The sequence below is a fragment of the Trichomycterus rosablanca genome, chromosome 9 (assembly GCF_030014385.1).
Source record: "Trichomycterus rosablanca isolate fTriRos1 chromosome 9, fTriRos1.hap1, whole genome shotgun sequence".
Taxonomy (NCBI): Eukaryota; Metazoa; Chordata; class Actinopteri; order Siluriformes; family Trichomycteridae; genus Trichomycterus; species Trichomycterus rosablanca.
In genome coordinates, this window is record NC_085996.1 from 11,122,740 (window position 1) to 11,140,710 (window position 17,971).

General features: G+C 41.3%; 1 protein-coding gene across 5 annotated transcripts in view; it reads right to left on the reverse strand.

The window, feature by feature from the left end:
• myo6a (myosin VIa) overlaps positions 1-17,971 on the reverse strand; it is a 128,464-nt gene that overhangs the window by 54,395 nt on the left and 56,098 nt on the right. For all 5 annotated transcript variants that reach the window (XM_063001872.1, XM_063001871.1, XM_063001870.1 and 2 more), the window contains exons 12-18: positions 16,842-16,986; positions 12,306-12,463; positions 10,368-10,459; positions 9,162-9,234; positions 5,151-5,278; positions 4,444-4,539; positions 2,896-3,066 (exon numbers count right to left, since the gene is read on the reverse strand). In XM_063001872.1, the coding sequence (XP_062857942.1) occupies positions 2,896-3,066; positions 4,444-4,539; positions 5,151-5,278; positions 9,162-9,234; positions 10,368-10,459; positions 12,306-12,463; positions 16,842-16,986 (863 nt within the window). The remainder of the gene's footprint in view (positions 1-2,895; positions 3,067-4,443; positions 4,540-5,150; positions 5,279-9,161; positions 9,235-10,367; positions 10,460-12,305; positions 12,464-16,841; positions 16,987-17,971) is intronic.

Genomic DNA, 17,971 nt, shown 5'->3' on the forward strand with positions numbered 1-17,971 from the left:
TTAATGTCTAAATGGCTGGCAACATAAGTGAGTACACCCCACAGTGAACATGTCCAAATTGTGCCCAAAGTGTCAATATTTTGTGTGACCACCATTATTATCCAGCACTGCCTTAACCCTCCTGGGCATGGAATTCACCAGAGCTGCACAGGTTGCTACTGGAATCCTCTTCCACTCCTCCATGATGACATCACGGAGCTGGTGGATGTTAGACACCTTGAACTCCTCCACCTTCCACTTGAGGATGCGCCACAGGTGCTCAATTGGGTTTAGTCCATCACCTTTACCTTCAGCTTCCTCAGCAAGGCAGTTGTCATCTTGGAGGTTGTGTTTGGGGTCGCTATCCTGTTGGAAAACTGCCATGAGGCCCAGTTTTCGAAGGGAGGGGATCATGCTCTGTTTCAGAATGTCACAGTACATGTTGGAATTCATGTTTCCCTCAATGAACTGCAGCTTCCCAATGCCAGCAACACTCATGCAGCCCAAGACCATGATGCTACCACCACCATGCTTGACTGTAGGCAAGATACAGTTGTCTTGGTACTTCTCACCAGGGCACCGCCACACATGCTGGACACCATCTGAGCCAAACAAGTTTATCTTGGTCTCGTCAGACCACAGGGCATTCCAGTAATCCATGTTCTTGGACTGCTTGTCTTCAGCAAACTGTTTGCGGGCTTTCTTGTGCGTCAGCTTCCTTCTGGGATGACGACCATGCAGACCGAGTTGATGCAGTGTGCGGCGTATGGTCTGAGCACTGACAGGCTGACCTCCCACGTCTTCAACCTCTGCAGCTATGCTGGCAGCACTCATGTGTCTATTTTTTAAAGCCAACCTCTGGATATGACGCCGAACACGTGGACTCAACTTCTTTGGTCGACCCTGGCGAAGCCTGTTCCGAGTGGAACCTGTCCTGGAAAACCGCTGTATGACCTTGGCCACCATGCTGTAGCTCAGTTTCAGGGTGTTAGCAATCTTCTTATAGCCCAGGCCATCTTTGTGGAGAGCAACAATTCTATTTCTCACATCCTCAGAGAGTTCTTTGCCATGAGGTGCCATGTTGAATATCCAGTGGCCAGTATGAGAGAATTGTACCCAAAACACCAAATTTAACAGCCCTGCTCCCCATTTACACCTGGGACCTTGACACATGACACCAGGGAGGGACAACGACACATTTGGGCACAATTTGGACATGTTCACTGTGGGGTGTACTCACTTATGTTGCCAGCTATTTAGACATTAATGGCTGTGTGTTGAGTTATTTTCAGAAGACAGTAAATCTACACTGCTACACAAGTTGTACACTGACTACTCTAAGTTATATCCAAGTTTCATGTCTATAGTGTTGTCCCATGAAAAGATATAATGAAATATTTGCAGAAATGTGAGGGGTGTACTCACTTTTGTGATACACTGTATCTATCTATCTGTCTATGTATCTATCATCTATCCATCTATCTATCTATCTATCTATCTATCTATCTATCTATCTATCTATCATCTGTCTGTCTGTCTGTCTGTCTGTCTGTCTGTCTGTCTGTCTGTCTATCTGTCTATCTATCTATCTATCTATCTAGGTTAACAATCAGAAGCCTGAAGGTTTGAATCCAGGTCCCTTCAAGCAGCCCTTGTTGGGCCCTTGATCAAGGCCCTTACACCTACAGGCTCTAAGAATGCCACATAGTGGATCTATGCTGAATAGGTATACAGTGTACAGTATATGACAACAAAGAAGTTCTGAGATATGTACAGACTGTTCCACTGTAATGTTTGAGGTTCAGTCAGTCTGCATTAGTGGAGTCAAACTAGCCCTATTAATACTGGCACAGAAAAGTAAAATGTCACTGCAAACATTTCTTCACGTTTCATAGAAAAAGTCTAAACCAGGGGTGCACAACATACGGCCCGCGGGCCAGAAGTGCTGATGCTTTTTTAAATGCTGTCACTTTAAATTCACCGGGTAATTCCATGAACTTGTGAATGAAAAGTAAATTATGTAAATACAAGTTACTTCAGCGGTACCATGTGTTTGTCCAAACCAAGTACGAGTAAAAAAAGAAAATAGGATCTCGAGCATATGAAATTTAACCCTGAATGGACATACAAGTATTTTTTTTATTAAACGGGCCATGGTGTTCTCATGTCTGGTGTGCTTGCGACCACATTAATCAGTTGGTGTCAGAAAGACGCTGCAATATCTTCCACTGACCAAGACATTTTTTGTAACTACCTGATTTTATGTATCTGTATTTAGGGCTGGGCGATTTTCACGATTAATTCGGTTAATTCGCATGAACGTTTTCACCCGGTTAGAAATGTGACAATCGCGATTTTTTTTTAATTAAAATACCAACATGTCACGAGGCAGAAACTGACCAGACGCTCGCGGAATATAAATCAAGGAAAGCTTAATATTAAAAGGGCAAAAACAGTAAACGGAAGACAACAAGGGTCATACACAGTAATGGTTAGATTCAGAAATAAGGAGCGCAAACACGATCGGCAAAACTTCACAACGAGACACACAAACAGAAGAGTTTAAATAAGATGCGCATGGAACTAATTATTATTATATTGTTATTGTTATAAAGTTTGAGTTCCTTGAAAGGATAATTATAGGTGATGTTACTATTTTTGCACTTCTGCAGTCTTTTAAATAAAAAAATTTCAATTGCATTACACAAAAACAAAAAAAATCGCAATCGAGAACCGATAATACATTTGAAAACAATCGAGATTTTTTTGTTTTCTGCAATATCACCCAGCCCTAACTGTATTACAAATTCATGTGGACAGGTCTGTAAAAATGAAATTTGTGGCCCTCTGGTTTAGGTGTTTATGTGAAATCGGCCCTTGGTAAAAAGAAGCTGTGCACCCCTGATCTAAACTAACCTTGAATTTGTTGCCCACGCTGATGAAGCTGAGCTTGCCCGTCTTCTGCTTAACATCTTTGGAGTTGTTGGAGTTCTCGAAGAGCTCTCGTATAAACTGATCCTTTGATTCACTAATGAGACACCCTAGGGACAAGTGCAGAGCGTCGTTGTTCTTCTCCGTGAAGCGGTTCTGGGAAAACACAAAACAGTCACTGGAAAGCGCAACGTAACGTTTTCTTATATTTCAAAGAATAATCACATTCAGGATTTTGACCTTATTACTTTCATAGTGAGTCGTGTTAGAAAGCTCAGGAAGAAACAGTGAGGGAAGATGACGCATCGCAGAAAATGATCGAACGGCTACAGGAAAGTGAACTGCAAGAGCATTTGACTAAGAGGTGTACAGATACTGTATGTTGATGGTTAACATTTACATTTACAGCATTTAAAATATGCAATTATCCAGAACAAAAACAAGTCTATAAGTGTTTGCCGAACCCCTTTAAGAAGAAAATACTGGTAAAAGAACAGATTCCATTTACTTAATTACTAAAGAGGTGAGTCTTTAGTCAGCTGTTTTTCTCCCACTTTTTCTCCCAATTTAGCATAGCCAATCCACTGCTGGGGGCCCCGACAGCATCCAAGGAGGGTGTATATTCACCTAAAACACCACCAATCCCTTTTTATTCACCCATACTTCGGTGGATTTGAGTGTGAGATCAGCTTTGCGTACGGAGAGCCACACCCCGATTTCTGCGCTCCTCCACTTTCTGTACAGCAACCAAGGTCCTTACACAGCATTGATAAACCCACCCCTTAGTCCAGTCTTTCCCACCCAGCAGACAGGAGGCCAATTTGTCTGCATCAAGTATTAGCCAATTGTGCCTTCTACGGGGTGCCCAGCTGCCCTGTAGCATAGCCAAGATTCGAACCCGGAATATCCCGCTGCGCCACCTGGGCGCCCCTTTAATCAATGGAGGTTTATTCCACCACTTGAGGGCTTGTACAGAAAAAAGCCCTGATGCTTGTTTTCCTTGAGTTCTGAGAGGCACATCAACACAAGCCAGACCTGCAGGGTTTGATACTTGCTTTAAGATAGGTGAGGTTACTCCATTTTTGGCTTTGTAGGCAAGCACGGGCAGCTACAGGCAGCCAGTTGTTTGATGTGATTAAAAACCAGCAGTGTGGCTGCATTCTGAACCGGTAGCAGAAGTAATCCAGCTCTAAAATGATCTAGACCTTACAAGAATATGTGTCTTCTTCTGACAGATTTCAATGGCCGAATCATACCAATGTTGTTAAGGAAAAACAAGCATGGTGCAGCTTGTAAGCTGGGTTCAGTCCCTGCTCATCCCAGGGAAATAATAAAAAGCCTGAACAACTCTAAGGGGCATAGAACACAGCCTTGTTGGATATCATATCGCACTCTTTTATATTGCACTCTTTATTTCCAACACCTAGTGGAATAAAGCATACTGGTGCAAAGTGTGATAAACCCCAAACCCATAATATTGGATTGTACATTTGTCACCCCTGATGTTTAATTGTACTGCGCGTGAGTAAATACCGTCTCGTAACACACTGCGCCGGCGAAATGTCTAATGATAAATCCTTCATCATCCCTCACGTTCCTGTGCACCGTCAGCTTTGACTTTCTGGGAACCTGAGGGCACAGAAAGAAAATTAAATCATGAACGAGTGCCTGCTTCTTAATCCTGGCTTTAGGATATTGTCTTGGTGTCGTATAGGAAAACACTACATGTCGTTATATGCATATTGGACGCAAGGAACCTTGGCAGATATCAAATGGAGGATTTTCTAGGGGTGTAATAAGGTGCATCATTGAGATTTTTGGTTATCAAGTGTATTAGATATCAGGTATACTCAGAATCATATCCACTTTAATTACACTGTTTGAAAAACAATGTGGACATCTGGTCACAAGCTTGTTGAACATTACATCCCAAAACTATGGGCACTGACATAAAGTCCATTTGTGGCCATAGCAGCATCCACTCTTCCTTGAAGTCTGTGGAGTGTGTCCATTCAGTAAGACCATTACTACTGAACTAGGACTTAACAGATCCTATTCAAACAAAAAGGGGCCCAGAACAGAGCCTTGTTGTACACCTATAGCAGTGGAATTGATGAGTCTGTCAAGTAAAACCCAAAAGATAAATTTTTAAAGTTCCCTTTTTAGTGTAAATATAGTAATAATTTATAATTAGCATAAATCTCCCTTCAAATTGTGTAGAAATCAAAATGTGAGCTTACACTCAGACGAAAGTGATTTTTGTGCTTGCTATGGACAGTGTCGGTAAAGTGCTGGTCGCTTGGCTGAGGTAGACGGTTCTCTTCATCCAGAATGTCCAGGATACCCACTAGCTTTGCCTCCACTAGGTCTGAAAACAAACACACACACACATCATTTGACAGGATAATGTGTCTGCACTGGTTATTGACCCTGGTCCTGGAGTAGACCGTAGTGGTTTTGCCTTTCCACAAACCCCCAGTTTGTTTAAGCATAGCCTGGTAATATGCAGGGCAAACTTACTTCAGGACCAAGGTCAGCGCTACTGCCCAAATACATCATATGTAAACAAAAAGGGGCCTAGTTCAGAGCCTTGTGGAACATCATATTGCACTTACAGCATGTAAAAAATGGAAGCAAAGCCACAGAGGTGAGTACCCACTAGCTTTGCCTCCACTAGGTCTAGAAACACACACACATATAGCATATGACAGGATAATGTGTCTGCACTGGTTATTGACCCTGGTCCTGGAGTAGACCCTAGTGGTTTTCCTTCTCCACAAACTTCCAGTTTGCTTAAGCATGGCCTGTTAATATGCAGAGTAAACTAACTTCAGGACCAAGGTCAGCGCTACTGCCCAAATATGTCATGTGTAAATGAAAAGGGGCCTAGTTCAGAGCCTTGCGGATCACCATATTGCACCAAAAGCCACAGAATTGAGTTAGACAGCTAAAAGAAAGACAATTTGCAGTACTTGCACCCACTCGTCTGAGGGTGGGAATGTCGAAGGGATTTTTCATGACTGCTGCAATTGCAGCCTCTGCCGGCTAATCGATGGCGCCTGTACAAAGACGGGTTATAAAACAGATTGGTGCTCGACTCTCCTTGTGAGATACGGATCGCTATATAAATCCGCCTCATAGAGGTGAAAAGAAGCAGTCGGCTATGGCACACGTGTCAGAGGGAGCGTGTGTTAATTACAGTTCTATGCCAAAAACGTGGCAAAACAGGCAAATCGAATCCCTAATGTCTATTAAACTGCAAAAACTTATTCCAGCAAAGACAGGAATAAAAAACAACAACCAAAAAAGCAGTAAGGGATCATTAGCGAGGGTTCATTAGGGGTGCACTTCAGACTGGACAATACAGTGAGATGAATGGAGGAGAGGATCTAAAAGACAGGAAGATAAAGGCACTGATGGAGTGTGTTGCTTCAGACACTGACGCTCTTACAAAAGAGGGCTGGAGGGGAGCAGCTGCTCATTCGCTCCTCAGTGTGAGGAAACAGAAAACACATGTGACACACAAACACACAACTGAACACACACCACACTCGAATGAAAAAGCAAAAGCATAGCGCACAAACAAAACAGACCGACCATGATCACATGTAGCAGCTACACCGTCTGACCAAAATTATGTGGACATCTCTGAGGTAACAGGTGTATTAAATCATTTATAAAAAAAATTATATGCTTTCAACTTTGTGTCAACTGTTTGGGGAAGGTCCTTCACTGTTTACTGCAAACAGAAGGTACTTTAAGTTTACGTAAACACTCATATTTACAAATCAATTAGGAAGCATTTCAGAATAAAGAAGCTTGTTCTAGACAGGTGTGTAATGATGCTTGAATTTTAAGTAATAAAGCCTGGGTGGATGGGTGGATAAATGGATGCTTGAATTGAACAGAGTAATAAATAGATAGATGGATACATGTATAAATGGATGGATGGATGAATGGATGGATGGATGGATGAACTGAATAGAGTAATGAATGGATGGATGGAAGGACCGATGAATTGAACATAATAATGATTGGATGGATGGATACATGAGTGTATACATGATTGGATGGATGGATGGATGGATGTATTGATGGATGGAGTTTGTATTGAATGGATGGTTGGATGAATTATTTTATGTCTGTCAATTTTGATGAGTGTCCCACATAGCCTCTCTTCTCTCTCTTTCTCTCTAGGTGGATGGATAAAGTGATGTTTAAATTGAACAGTGTAATAAATAGATGGATGGATGGGTGGATAGATACATGGTTGGATGGCTGAATGGATGGATAGATAGATATATGGTTGGATGGATGGATGGATACATGGTTGGATGGATGAATGGATACATGGCTGGATAGATGGATGGATACATGGGTGGATGGATGGATGAATGGTTGGATGGATGGATGGATTGATAGATTAATGGATGGATGGATGGTTGGATGGATGGTTGGATAGATATATGATTGTATACATGATTGATTGGATGGATGGATACATGGTTGGATGGATGGATTGATGGATGGATACATGGTTGGATGGCTGAATGGATGGATGGATAGATATATGGTTGGATGGATGGATGGATACATGGTTGGATGGATGAATGGATACATGGCTGGATAGATGGATGGATACATGGGTGGATGGATGGATGAATGGTTGGATGGATGGATGGATTGATAGATTAATGGATGGATGGATGGTTGGATGGATGGTTGGATAGATATATGATTGTATACATGATTGATTGGATGGATGGATACATGGTTGGATGGATGGATGGATGGATTGATGGATAGATACATGGTTGGATAGATGGATGAATACATGGGTGGATGGATGGATAAATGGTTGGATGGATGGATGGATGGATTGATAGATTAATGGATGGATGGATGGTTGGATGGATGGTTGGATAGATATATGATTGTATACATGGTTGGATGGCTGAATGGATGGATGGATAGATATATGGTTGGATGGATGGATACATGGTTGGATAGATGGATGGATACATGGGTGGATGGATGGATGAATGGTTGGATGGATGGATTGATAGATTAATGGATGGATGGTTGGATGGATGGTTGGATGGATATATGATTGTATACATGATTGATTGGATGGATGGATACATGGTTGGATGGATGGATGGATGGATGGATAGATAGATACACGGTTGGATGGCTGAATGGATGGATGGATAGATATATGGTTGGATGGATGAATGGATACATGGTTGGATGGATGGATGGATGGATGGATGGATAGATACATGGTTGGATGGATGGATGAATGGTTGGATGGATGGATGGATGGATTGATGGATTAATGGATGGATGGATGGATTGATGGATGGATTGATATATGATTGTATACATGATTGGATGGATGGATACATGGTTGGATGGATGGATGGATGGATTGATGGATGGATAGATGGATACATGGGTGGATGGATGGATGGATGGATATATGATTGTATACATGATTGATTGGATAGATGGATGGATGAATCGATATATGAATGTATACACGATTGGATGGATTAATGGATGAGTGGAATGAGGCTTGAATTAAATAGAATGATGCAGTGATGGATGGATGGATGGATGGATGGAGTTTGTAAAGAATGAATGGCTGGATGGATGGATGAATTATGTCTGTCCCACATAGCCTCTCTTTACAACTTTTCACATCACTTTCTCTCCCTCAACCTTTTCCTTCAATTATAAAGCCACAGTGTTATTTTCTGCAGATCGGGTGTGAATTCCTGAGTGGGTTTTGGTGTGCTTTAGTTGTTTGGTTATCTGCAATCCACATAGCCTCTGGGTAAAATATCTTTATTGCAGCTGTACGGTCAAAGGTCGAGGAAAAGAATAAGAATGACATGGCATTGAACACAAAAATGACCACCTTACTTTAGCCAGGGAAAACAACTACAGACATACAAACAAAGCTTTAGTCAGTCTGTATACCTCACAATCACAGACACCTTGTCTGTAACGAATCAGTCTTTTCAAGTGCAAAATTATTTAAATGACTCTCAGGCGAAAAATGACTCCGGCTGGAAAAAGTCCTGCTCTCTGCATGAATGAAAAGTTCTGCTGTTCTTATTCCTCCATGGTGAGCAGAAAATAAGGTTTAATGTCAAAAAGCTCACACCCAATCTACTACTGCAATTTATACACCCGGAGCAAATTTCATTACAAATACTGCGTGTGAAGGAGACTGATATACAGACCTATGCAGTCCTGATTGTCGACGTATTTCACCTCGTTCACTCCCAAACCTTCTTTCTGGTACAGCTCCTGCTCCTGTAAGCCAAACACAATTCAGACAGAAACGTCATCACAGTGTCGTGAACTGCATATTTGTATCACAATTATTTCAGGTCATTAAACGAAACATGCTATGCTCCATGTGAATCCATCCACCACTCATGTCTTGGGGATCATATATTGTAGTGGCAAAAAGGAGAAACCCCATCCAACCTATCTGTCCTCAGATCAATTATGTCCTACAAAGAAAATCACTACAGAGCAGACTCGACCGCTAAATACCTCCAAAATGGCGGTTAACCCACAATCCACTTCGGTTATATGTCACTTGTGAAAGACCTACGCTTTGTACAATCTGGTCCCACTGTGGTTTACAAGATGTAACATAAAACCTTTTTAATGGAGCGTTTTTACGGCTTGAGACCCTTAGACCCAGGGTTTGAAAAACCCTGACCTAGGTCTGGGCTGTACTATGGCTGTAGTTTCATATGTTCTTTATGATGTACCCAAACTATGTTTAGAGTCTATAAAGGGTGATTCTCCAATAAATGCTTTGTTTTGAATGCGCTTTGACTATTGATTCATTCAGTGGACAGTCTGTACCATACTAACAGACCTCACTAAGAGATGAGCTATATATCCATGGAGAGTATTTTCTTCATTCATGTTTTACTACTGCTTTGTCCTGGTCAAGGTGGGTCTGATTCGTTGGGTGAAAGGTGGGAAATTCTTTGAATCGGTCGCCAGTCCATCACAAGACACACACACATTTACACACACATTTACACACTCACACACACACACACACACACACACACACACACACACACACACACACACACACACACACACACACACACACACTTAGGGCAATTTTAGTAGCTCCAAACCTATGCAGAACCCCACACATAAAGGACTCTGGTCACCCGCTGGAGAATCAAACCCAAGCCCTTCTTGTGCCACCGTGCCGCCCTGTACAGTTACTGCAAACAGCTAATATTCACCTGATTATAAAGTCTAAGAACAAATCAAAGGTCGTGACTTTGTGTCAGTAAAGTTTGGTCCAGCACTCAAGGGGTTTGCAGTCAGGTCCCAGGTGCCAGAACTTATTGTCAAATCTGAATGACCCTTGGGAAAAGAGCGAGGCAGGAAGTTAAGTGTGCACTCACCTCTTTGAGAATGCGCTCATTGAAGAACTGCTGCAGCTTCTCATTACAGTAGTTGATGCAGAACTGCTCGAAACTGTTGTGCTCGAAATACTCTGAGAAAAAGAAATGAGAGCGTTAGAGGTGAGAGGAGAAAGCACAAAGAGAGGAGAGAGGAGAAAGCACAAAGATTTGAGGGGGGAATAAAGCAGAAGAAAGATGGGACAGGGTGAATAGAGGGGAGATGAAAGAAAGATGAAAGGACGATAAGATATATCCAATGAATGAATGAGAGGAACCAAGTGTTTGAGGCCGGTGCGAGTCTCATGAATGCTAAGTGTGTCTCACTGCAAGCCTATTTCACTGCTTCAGTTTTCTCAGAGTCCCACTGAGAAAATTACCAAACAGGTCCACTTAAACACACACAAACACACTGCGCTCGCACACTTCACTGCTTTTCATGATAAATGATCTTATTACACATACGCACACAAACACCATACGGAACACAATTTCAAAAAAATGTATGCCCCCCCCCCCCCCCAACTCCCCCATTTACACCTGCTGTTACACCAAGCATTCTTACGCTACATGTTTATGTACTGTACATAACTTAGTGAAGCAACAAAGAGCAAAGAGGGGAAACAAGGAATGAAAAGGTAAGAAAAGAGCTAGTAAAAAAAAACATTCAGGAAGCTTGGTTTGGACCCTTCATACTGGTGGTAATAAGATCAATCCTAATCCCAAGATATTTCTATAAACAAAATGTGACTTAAATTCCAGCAACATGAATTCTACCATTCACCAAAAAAAATCTACGTCAAAAATAACAGAGCAAGTAATAAATGAATAAATTCAAAAAGAAATAAAAAAAAATAAAAAAAAAGAAAAAGAAAAAGAAAAAGAAATAAAAAAAAGAAATAGGAAAAGAAAAGCAATAATGATGTAAGTAAACAAGGATAAAATATAAAAAAAGATGTAATTGCAGAAAATTTTATAAATTAAAGGTACAAAAGGCAAAAAGACAGAAAAAGAGGGAGAAAAACACTAAGTAAAAAAGAAATTAAGGTAGAGAATGCAAAAAAAATGAAAAGAAAAAACAAAAACCAAAAGAGAAATTTAAAAAGAAAAAGGGGCAGAAGGGAATGAAAATAAAAAAAATGAGACAAAAAAAGAAATAAAAATAGGAAAAAACAGGTAAAAAAAAAATAAAAAAGTAAGTGAACAAAGAAAAATGTGAAAAAGGAAGTAAATGAAAGGAAAGGTGCAAAAGGCAAAAAGAGAGGAAAAAAGCGTTAGTAAAATTAGAGGTAAAGAATGCAAAACAAAATGAAAAGAGAAAACAAAAAGAAAGAAAGCAAAAAAATTTAAAAGAAGAGAAAAAAGAAAGGAGACAAAAAAGGAATAGAAAAAAAGAAAAAATTAAGTAAACAAAGAAAAAATTGAAGTGAAAAAAATAAAGAAATCAAAGATACAAAAAGCAAAAAGACAGAACAAAACATTAAGTGAAAAGAAAAAAAAGTCAAAAAAAGAATAAAAAAAAGTAAAAATAAGAAAAGAAAATGAAATGAATAATGAAGTAAACAAAGAAAAAGTATGAAAAAAGGGAAGAGAAGAAAATTAAAGAAATTTAAAAAAACAAACGGCAAAAAGATTGAAAAGCAGAGAAAACATTAAGTAAAAAGGAACTAAAGGTAAATCCCAGAAGGAAAGGTAAGAAAAGAAAAGCTAACATAAAAAAAAAACAAAGATGAAATATATATGAGCTAAAAATAAAAAGCACAAGGGAATGAAAAGCAGGAAAGAGAAATAATGAAATAAAGAAAAGTAAATTAAAATAATAAGAAAATAGTAAAAACGAAGTAATAAAGCAAACGTACACACACACAAACACACACAAACACACACAAACACACACAAACACACACAAACACACACACACCCACTCAAGAAAAAGCTTACCGAAGCCGGCGATGTCCAGCACGCCAATAAAATTAGCCGAGGAGTCGAAGGGGAAGCACTGATTAACTCTGGTGACCACATGATCGAAGAGTCGACTGTAAACAGCTTTCGCCAGGGCATCACGAGCATTACTGGCCTGCTCCACCTTCAGAGGAACCCTGGTCATGACAAAGAAAAGATAAATAACCAAGTGTTAATAATCACTAGACTCCACTGGACTAGAATGGACTGGATTTTACTTGTTTTATTTTAGTAACTAATGTAGTTACTTATTACACAAGATTCATCAGTTCACAAGATTATATCAAACACAGTAATGGGCAATTCTTGTATCTCCAATTCACCTCACTTGCATGTCTTTGGACTGTGGGAGGAAACCGGAGCTCCCAGAGGTAGGGAGAAGATGCAAACTCCACACAGAAAGGACCTGGACCGCCCCACCTGGGGATCGAACCCAGGACCTTCTTGCTGTGAGGCGACAGTGCTACCCACTGAGCCACCGTGCCACCTCCTTCACTTTTAACTAAGCTAAAAATGCTACTGGAACCAGGTTTTATGACAAAAGCCAACAATAAACATACACTACATGGCAGCCAAAAGTATGTGGACACCTGACCATGAGCTTGGACATCCCATTTCAAAAACAAATGGTATTAAAATACCAAATAGTGATCTCTATGTGATCTTTTCACATCTTTATAACAGCAGCCACTCTTCTGAGAAGACTTCTCACAAGTATGTCTATGGGAATTTGGGCCCATTCAGTCAAAAGAATATTTGTGTAGCTGGGCACTGAGGTTGGTCAATAAAGCCTCAATTGATGTTCCAGTTCATTCCAAAGCTGTTCAGTGAGGCTGAGGTCAGGGCTTTGTGCAGACCACTGAAGTTTCTTTTTTTCGGCTTTATAAACCTTACTTGGTACACAGGGGTACAGGAAAAGGCCTTCCCTAAACTGCTGCAGCAAAGTTGGAAGCATATAATTTATATTATTTAACTGATTAATTACACCTGTTAGCAATTTTTCGTGGCTGAAACATTTTAATTAAAATATTAGAAGGGGTGTCCCAATACTTTTAGCATATAATGTAATTACTATCTATGGTAATTACTATATTACTATCAGCCATGACATTCACACGTTCTAGAATATCAGAGACATTGACTAGTGGGTAAGGTACTGGACTAGTAATCAGAAGGTCGCTGGTTCAAGCCCCACCACTGCCAGGTTGCTGCTGTTGGGCCCTTAACCCTCAATTGCTTAGACTGTATACTGCCACAGAGCTGTAAGTCACTTTGAATAAATGCATCTGCTAAATGCTGATGATATGCAAACGTAAATATGTAGGCAGCTGTAGCCTAGTGGTTAAGGTACTGGACTAGTAATCAGAAGGTTGCCGGTTCAAGCCCCAGGCAAGGTTGTATAAGGTTGTCGGTTCAACCCTCTGCTAGGATGCAACTGTTGGGCCCTTGAGCAAGGCCCTTAACCCTCAATTGCTTAGATTGTATACTGTCACAGTACTGTAAGTCGCTTTGGATAAAGGCATCTGCTAAATGCTAGTTTGCAGCATCTGCTAAATGCTAGTTTGCAGCTCTCCTCAGCCAGAAAAGTAGAAATGCCGCAAATGCAAATACATGAATATTTTGGGGGGTGGTCCTAATGTTTTGGCTGGACAGTTTTGTACTTTTTCTTGTATGAAAATATGCTTAGTTCAAGACCCCCCAGCAAAAATCGAAAGCCTGTTATGAATGCATTGTGGGTACACTCTGTGATCATGAAGTAGCTAATAGGCATTTCTAAAAGTCATCCTTAGAGTCACAGGGCAAAAGGGTGAGAGAAGAGAGCCGGAAAGCAGATAACAAGGCAAAGAAATGGACAGGAGGGACGAGAATACTGAGTGTCAAAGACAGAATTTAAATACTAAACTGTTAAGCCTGAAGTGTAAAGCTCCCGGAATGGCATGTGCTCGCATTTACTTTCTGCAATCTGCTCATCACCCTCTGCTGTGATTCAGTTTGGGCTTTCCTCATCTCTGACGCTGAGAAAAGCAGGGACAGACCAAATCTTCAGTGAGCTTCTCTGCTTTTGTGGCATTAATACACACTCAGGTGATAAAGACTGCACTGCAAAAAAAAAAAGCTCACCGGTGACTGAGTGGCTGCCGGCATGACGAATGAACAGAATCTTTTTCTTCAAGCCTTCATTTATCTTTCTGACTCACACCAACTTTCAACAAAACAGAGGTCCGATCGACCACCCAGTCACCCACCAGTACACGCGTATATACACGCTAAAGCTCCTCTGTTGTCAATAAAAGATTGACAACAGAAAAAAAGGAATGAAGGAGGAACAGAGGTCTGAGTGGGAGGACTGATATTGGCAGGGAAGTGATTTGGTGACAGGAGACGAGGAGCTGCTAGAACTCTCAGACAACAAGACACGTTAATAGTGCTTCCCACTGCGCCTTTAAACGCAGAAAACGATCCCAAATGGACCCAGTGGAACACAAGGTTCAAGTACGGAGGTTGTACAACATTTTTGTTTTCTACAGGCCTATCAAACCTAACGCTAAACAAACATCTACTTCACCACTCCCACACTGGCTGAGGAGAGCTGCAAACTAGCACCCGTCCCTTCTAAGAGCCATGGATGCTTACAGAAGACCTTACTGCGGATGGAGAGTCACGCTATGCCTCCTCTACTATGTGCTCCTCCACTACTCGTGCCAGCGCCTCAACCAGACAGCAGCATCATTAAGGGGAAACCAATCCAATCCGCCCTCCAGCAGACACAGCCAGTTGTGCCTGTTGGATGGCTGGCCAGGCTGGTAGCAAGGGCAAGACTTAAACACTTTACCCTGACTAAACCTGAATTAAACACCTACTAAGTACTCACTAATAGACTCTAATACATGTGCTAAACTCATATTTTTAATATTTTATGGACTTTTACCAGACTTCTATTATATGCCTGCTGAACGTTTAAAGAACTCCTGTCTAACACACAGACGACTGAACTAGTACTAAACCCCTACTGAACATATACTGTAATTAACTCATACTATTCACAACTATAGTAGAACTCACTAAAGACTGAAATGGAGATGAACCGGAGTAGAAAACCTCTGCAAAAGAGACCCTCACCCTCTAGGTCCAGACTGCACGTGTCACTCATCTGTCAGCCATTCTGTAGAGAAAACGACTGGCCTCCAGCTTCTATCAATCAAGTATCTGTACTGCTTTCTAAAGCAAATCAGACAGACTGAAAGCTCTGTTGTTCATAGCTGTTGACTGACTGTTGTCAAACTGGCTGGTAATATGTTATATTTGGCGATTTAAAAGCTCCCAAATTTAAACTGCACTTACTGACTACCTACTAAAAGCATACTTCATGCTGATTAAACTCCTACTAAACATACACTGAGCCAGTGTTAAACCCTAAAAAAGCACAGACTGAAAAGCTAATAACTAGCAACTGAATACCTACTAAACTCATACTGAAAACATACTGAAAACCTCCTGAATGCACAGTGAACAACCTACTGAAATGTCACGCTACCTAGCAGACGCTTTTCTATCCAAAGCATCTTACAGTTGGTACCAAGTACAACTAAGGATTAAGAACCTTGCTCAGGGACCTAACAGGTTCAACTCAGCAGTGGTGGGTCTAGAACCAGCGACCTTCTGATTACTAATCCAGTATCTTAACCACAAAAGACAGACAGACAAATACATACAGTTGTGACCGAGATGTGACAGGGTACAATTTGAACCACTAGAGATTAAGGGCCTTGCTCAGGGGCCTAACAGGTTCAACTCAGCAGTGGTGGGACTAGAACCAGTGACCTTCTGATTACAAATTCAGTATCATAACTACAGAGCTACCACTGCACTAAACAAAAGATAGACAGACATACTGTATACATACAGTTGTGATCAAATTGTGACCGAAGACAATTTAATTAACTAGGGATAAAGGGCCTTACTCAGGGGTCTAACAGGTCCAACTCAGCAGGTGGTGGGACTTATACCAGTGACCTTCTGATTACTAATCCAGTATCTTAACCACAAGAGGCAGGCAGACAAATACATACAGTTGTGACCGAGTACAATTTAAACAACTAAGGATTAAGGGCCTTGCTCAGGGGCCTAACAGTGGTGACTCAGCAGTGGTGGGACTAGAACCAGTGACCCTCTGATTACTAATCCAGTATCTTAACCACTGAGCTACCACAAACTACCACTGCACTAAACAAAAAACAGACAGACGTATATGTTTTACATTTACATGTAATGCATTTTGGCAGACAACTTATGCAATCCAACATGCAGATGCGTGCAAGAGCCTTTACTCAGGGGTCCAACAATGCAAACCTGTGAAACCTCTTCAGTAGGAATACTCCTCACGAGTGGAACGCTGACACACAAGCACCAAGTCAATTAGCATTAATACTTGTGAATGAGGAACAGAGTTTCCTTGCACATGATCTGTGCATGCACTCATGCGTAAGTGCGTGTGTGTGTAGGAGCGAGTCTCACTTGATGACTGAGTCCTTAGCGCCTCCTGCTGATGTGTTCATCACTCTGGTGGTGAGACTGATTCGCAGATCGTCTTCGCCCAAACCCAGCAGTTCAGCGCAGTGCTCCAGAGCTTTACTCGAATTCTTCTTAATCACACAGCCACCTAAAACACACACACACACACACACACAGAAACACACACACACACCTTGATTTGTTTGGCTATTTAAATGATATTGTAAGATAATATTAAAAGATAATAAAGTATAACGTTGCACATTAAGTTCCGTATTAAAATAGAACTCAGGTAACTCAGGGGAGCTCAGGTATAATTTACTGCTATGGTTTTAAAGTTTGAAGAGTACAGAAAGTTCCTCCCTATGTGTCACGGCTCTCGGCAGGAATTTGTCACTGGCTGGTGAAAAGATGAGAGTGTGGCTTCACGTGTAGATATTTCTGCTATGCTATGCCTGGGCGTCAGATATGGAGGAAGTGTTGTGCCCAAGTTCCACCTCCCCCCTCTTGGTCCTGTAGAAGCTTTCCAAGGAAGGACAAGGTCAATACGTTTGGAAGATCAACAGGACTGCAGGGGATGCCAGACATCAACATAGTATACATGATGACTGCCTAACGGGACCCACACTCCAGATTTTAATTTCAGGGTTTACTCCTTTAGCCTTACCCAACAAGGCAGCAGGGGGCTGATCGGTGAGTGCCAGGGCGTGTCCACATGCCGGTGGGCCTGCACACTGCACCTCTGGGGCTCAGCCTACGCCGAGATCCCTCACAGTTTAGCATTACCCATGGTGTATAGTGAATGTGCTGGGTGAATCATGAGATGAAATTAGGAATGACCAGATTCTTTGTTTGTTTGTTTGGTTTTATAACGTCATGTTCTTACATTCATTATATTCATGGCATGAATCTGTGTTTTATGCTATTTTTATTGGTCTTGTATTATATATGTTATATACAGTGGAACCAAAATCTGGAAAACCAAATGTCCGGTTCAACTGATTAAAATTCCTGCGAGAAGAGTACCAAGGCCAATAGTTGCTTGCACCACCCTGCCACAACCAAGGAGACACACATACAGTAGCGACTGCTTCTTTTCACCTGCCAGAGGTGAGACACGCTACACTGCTCCA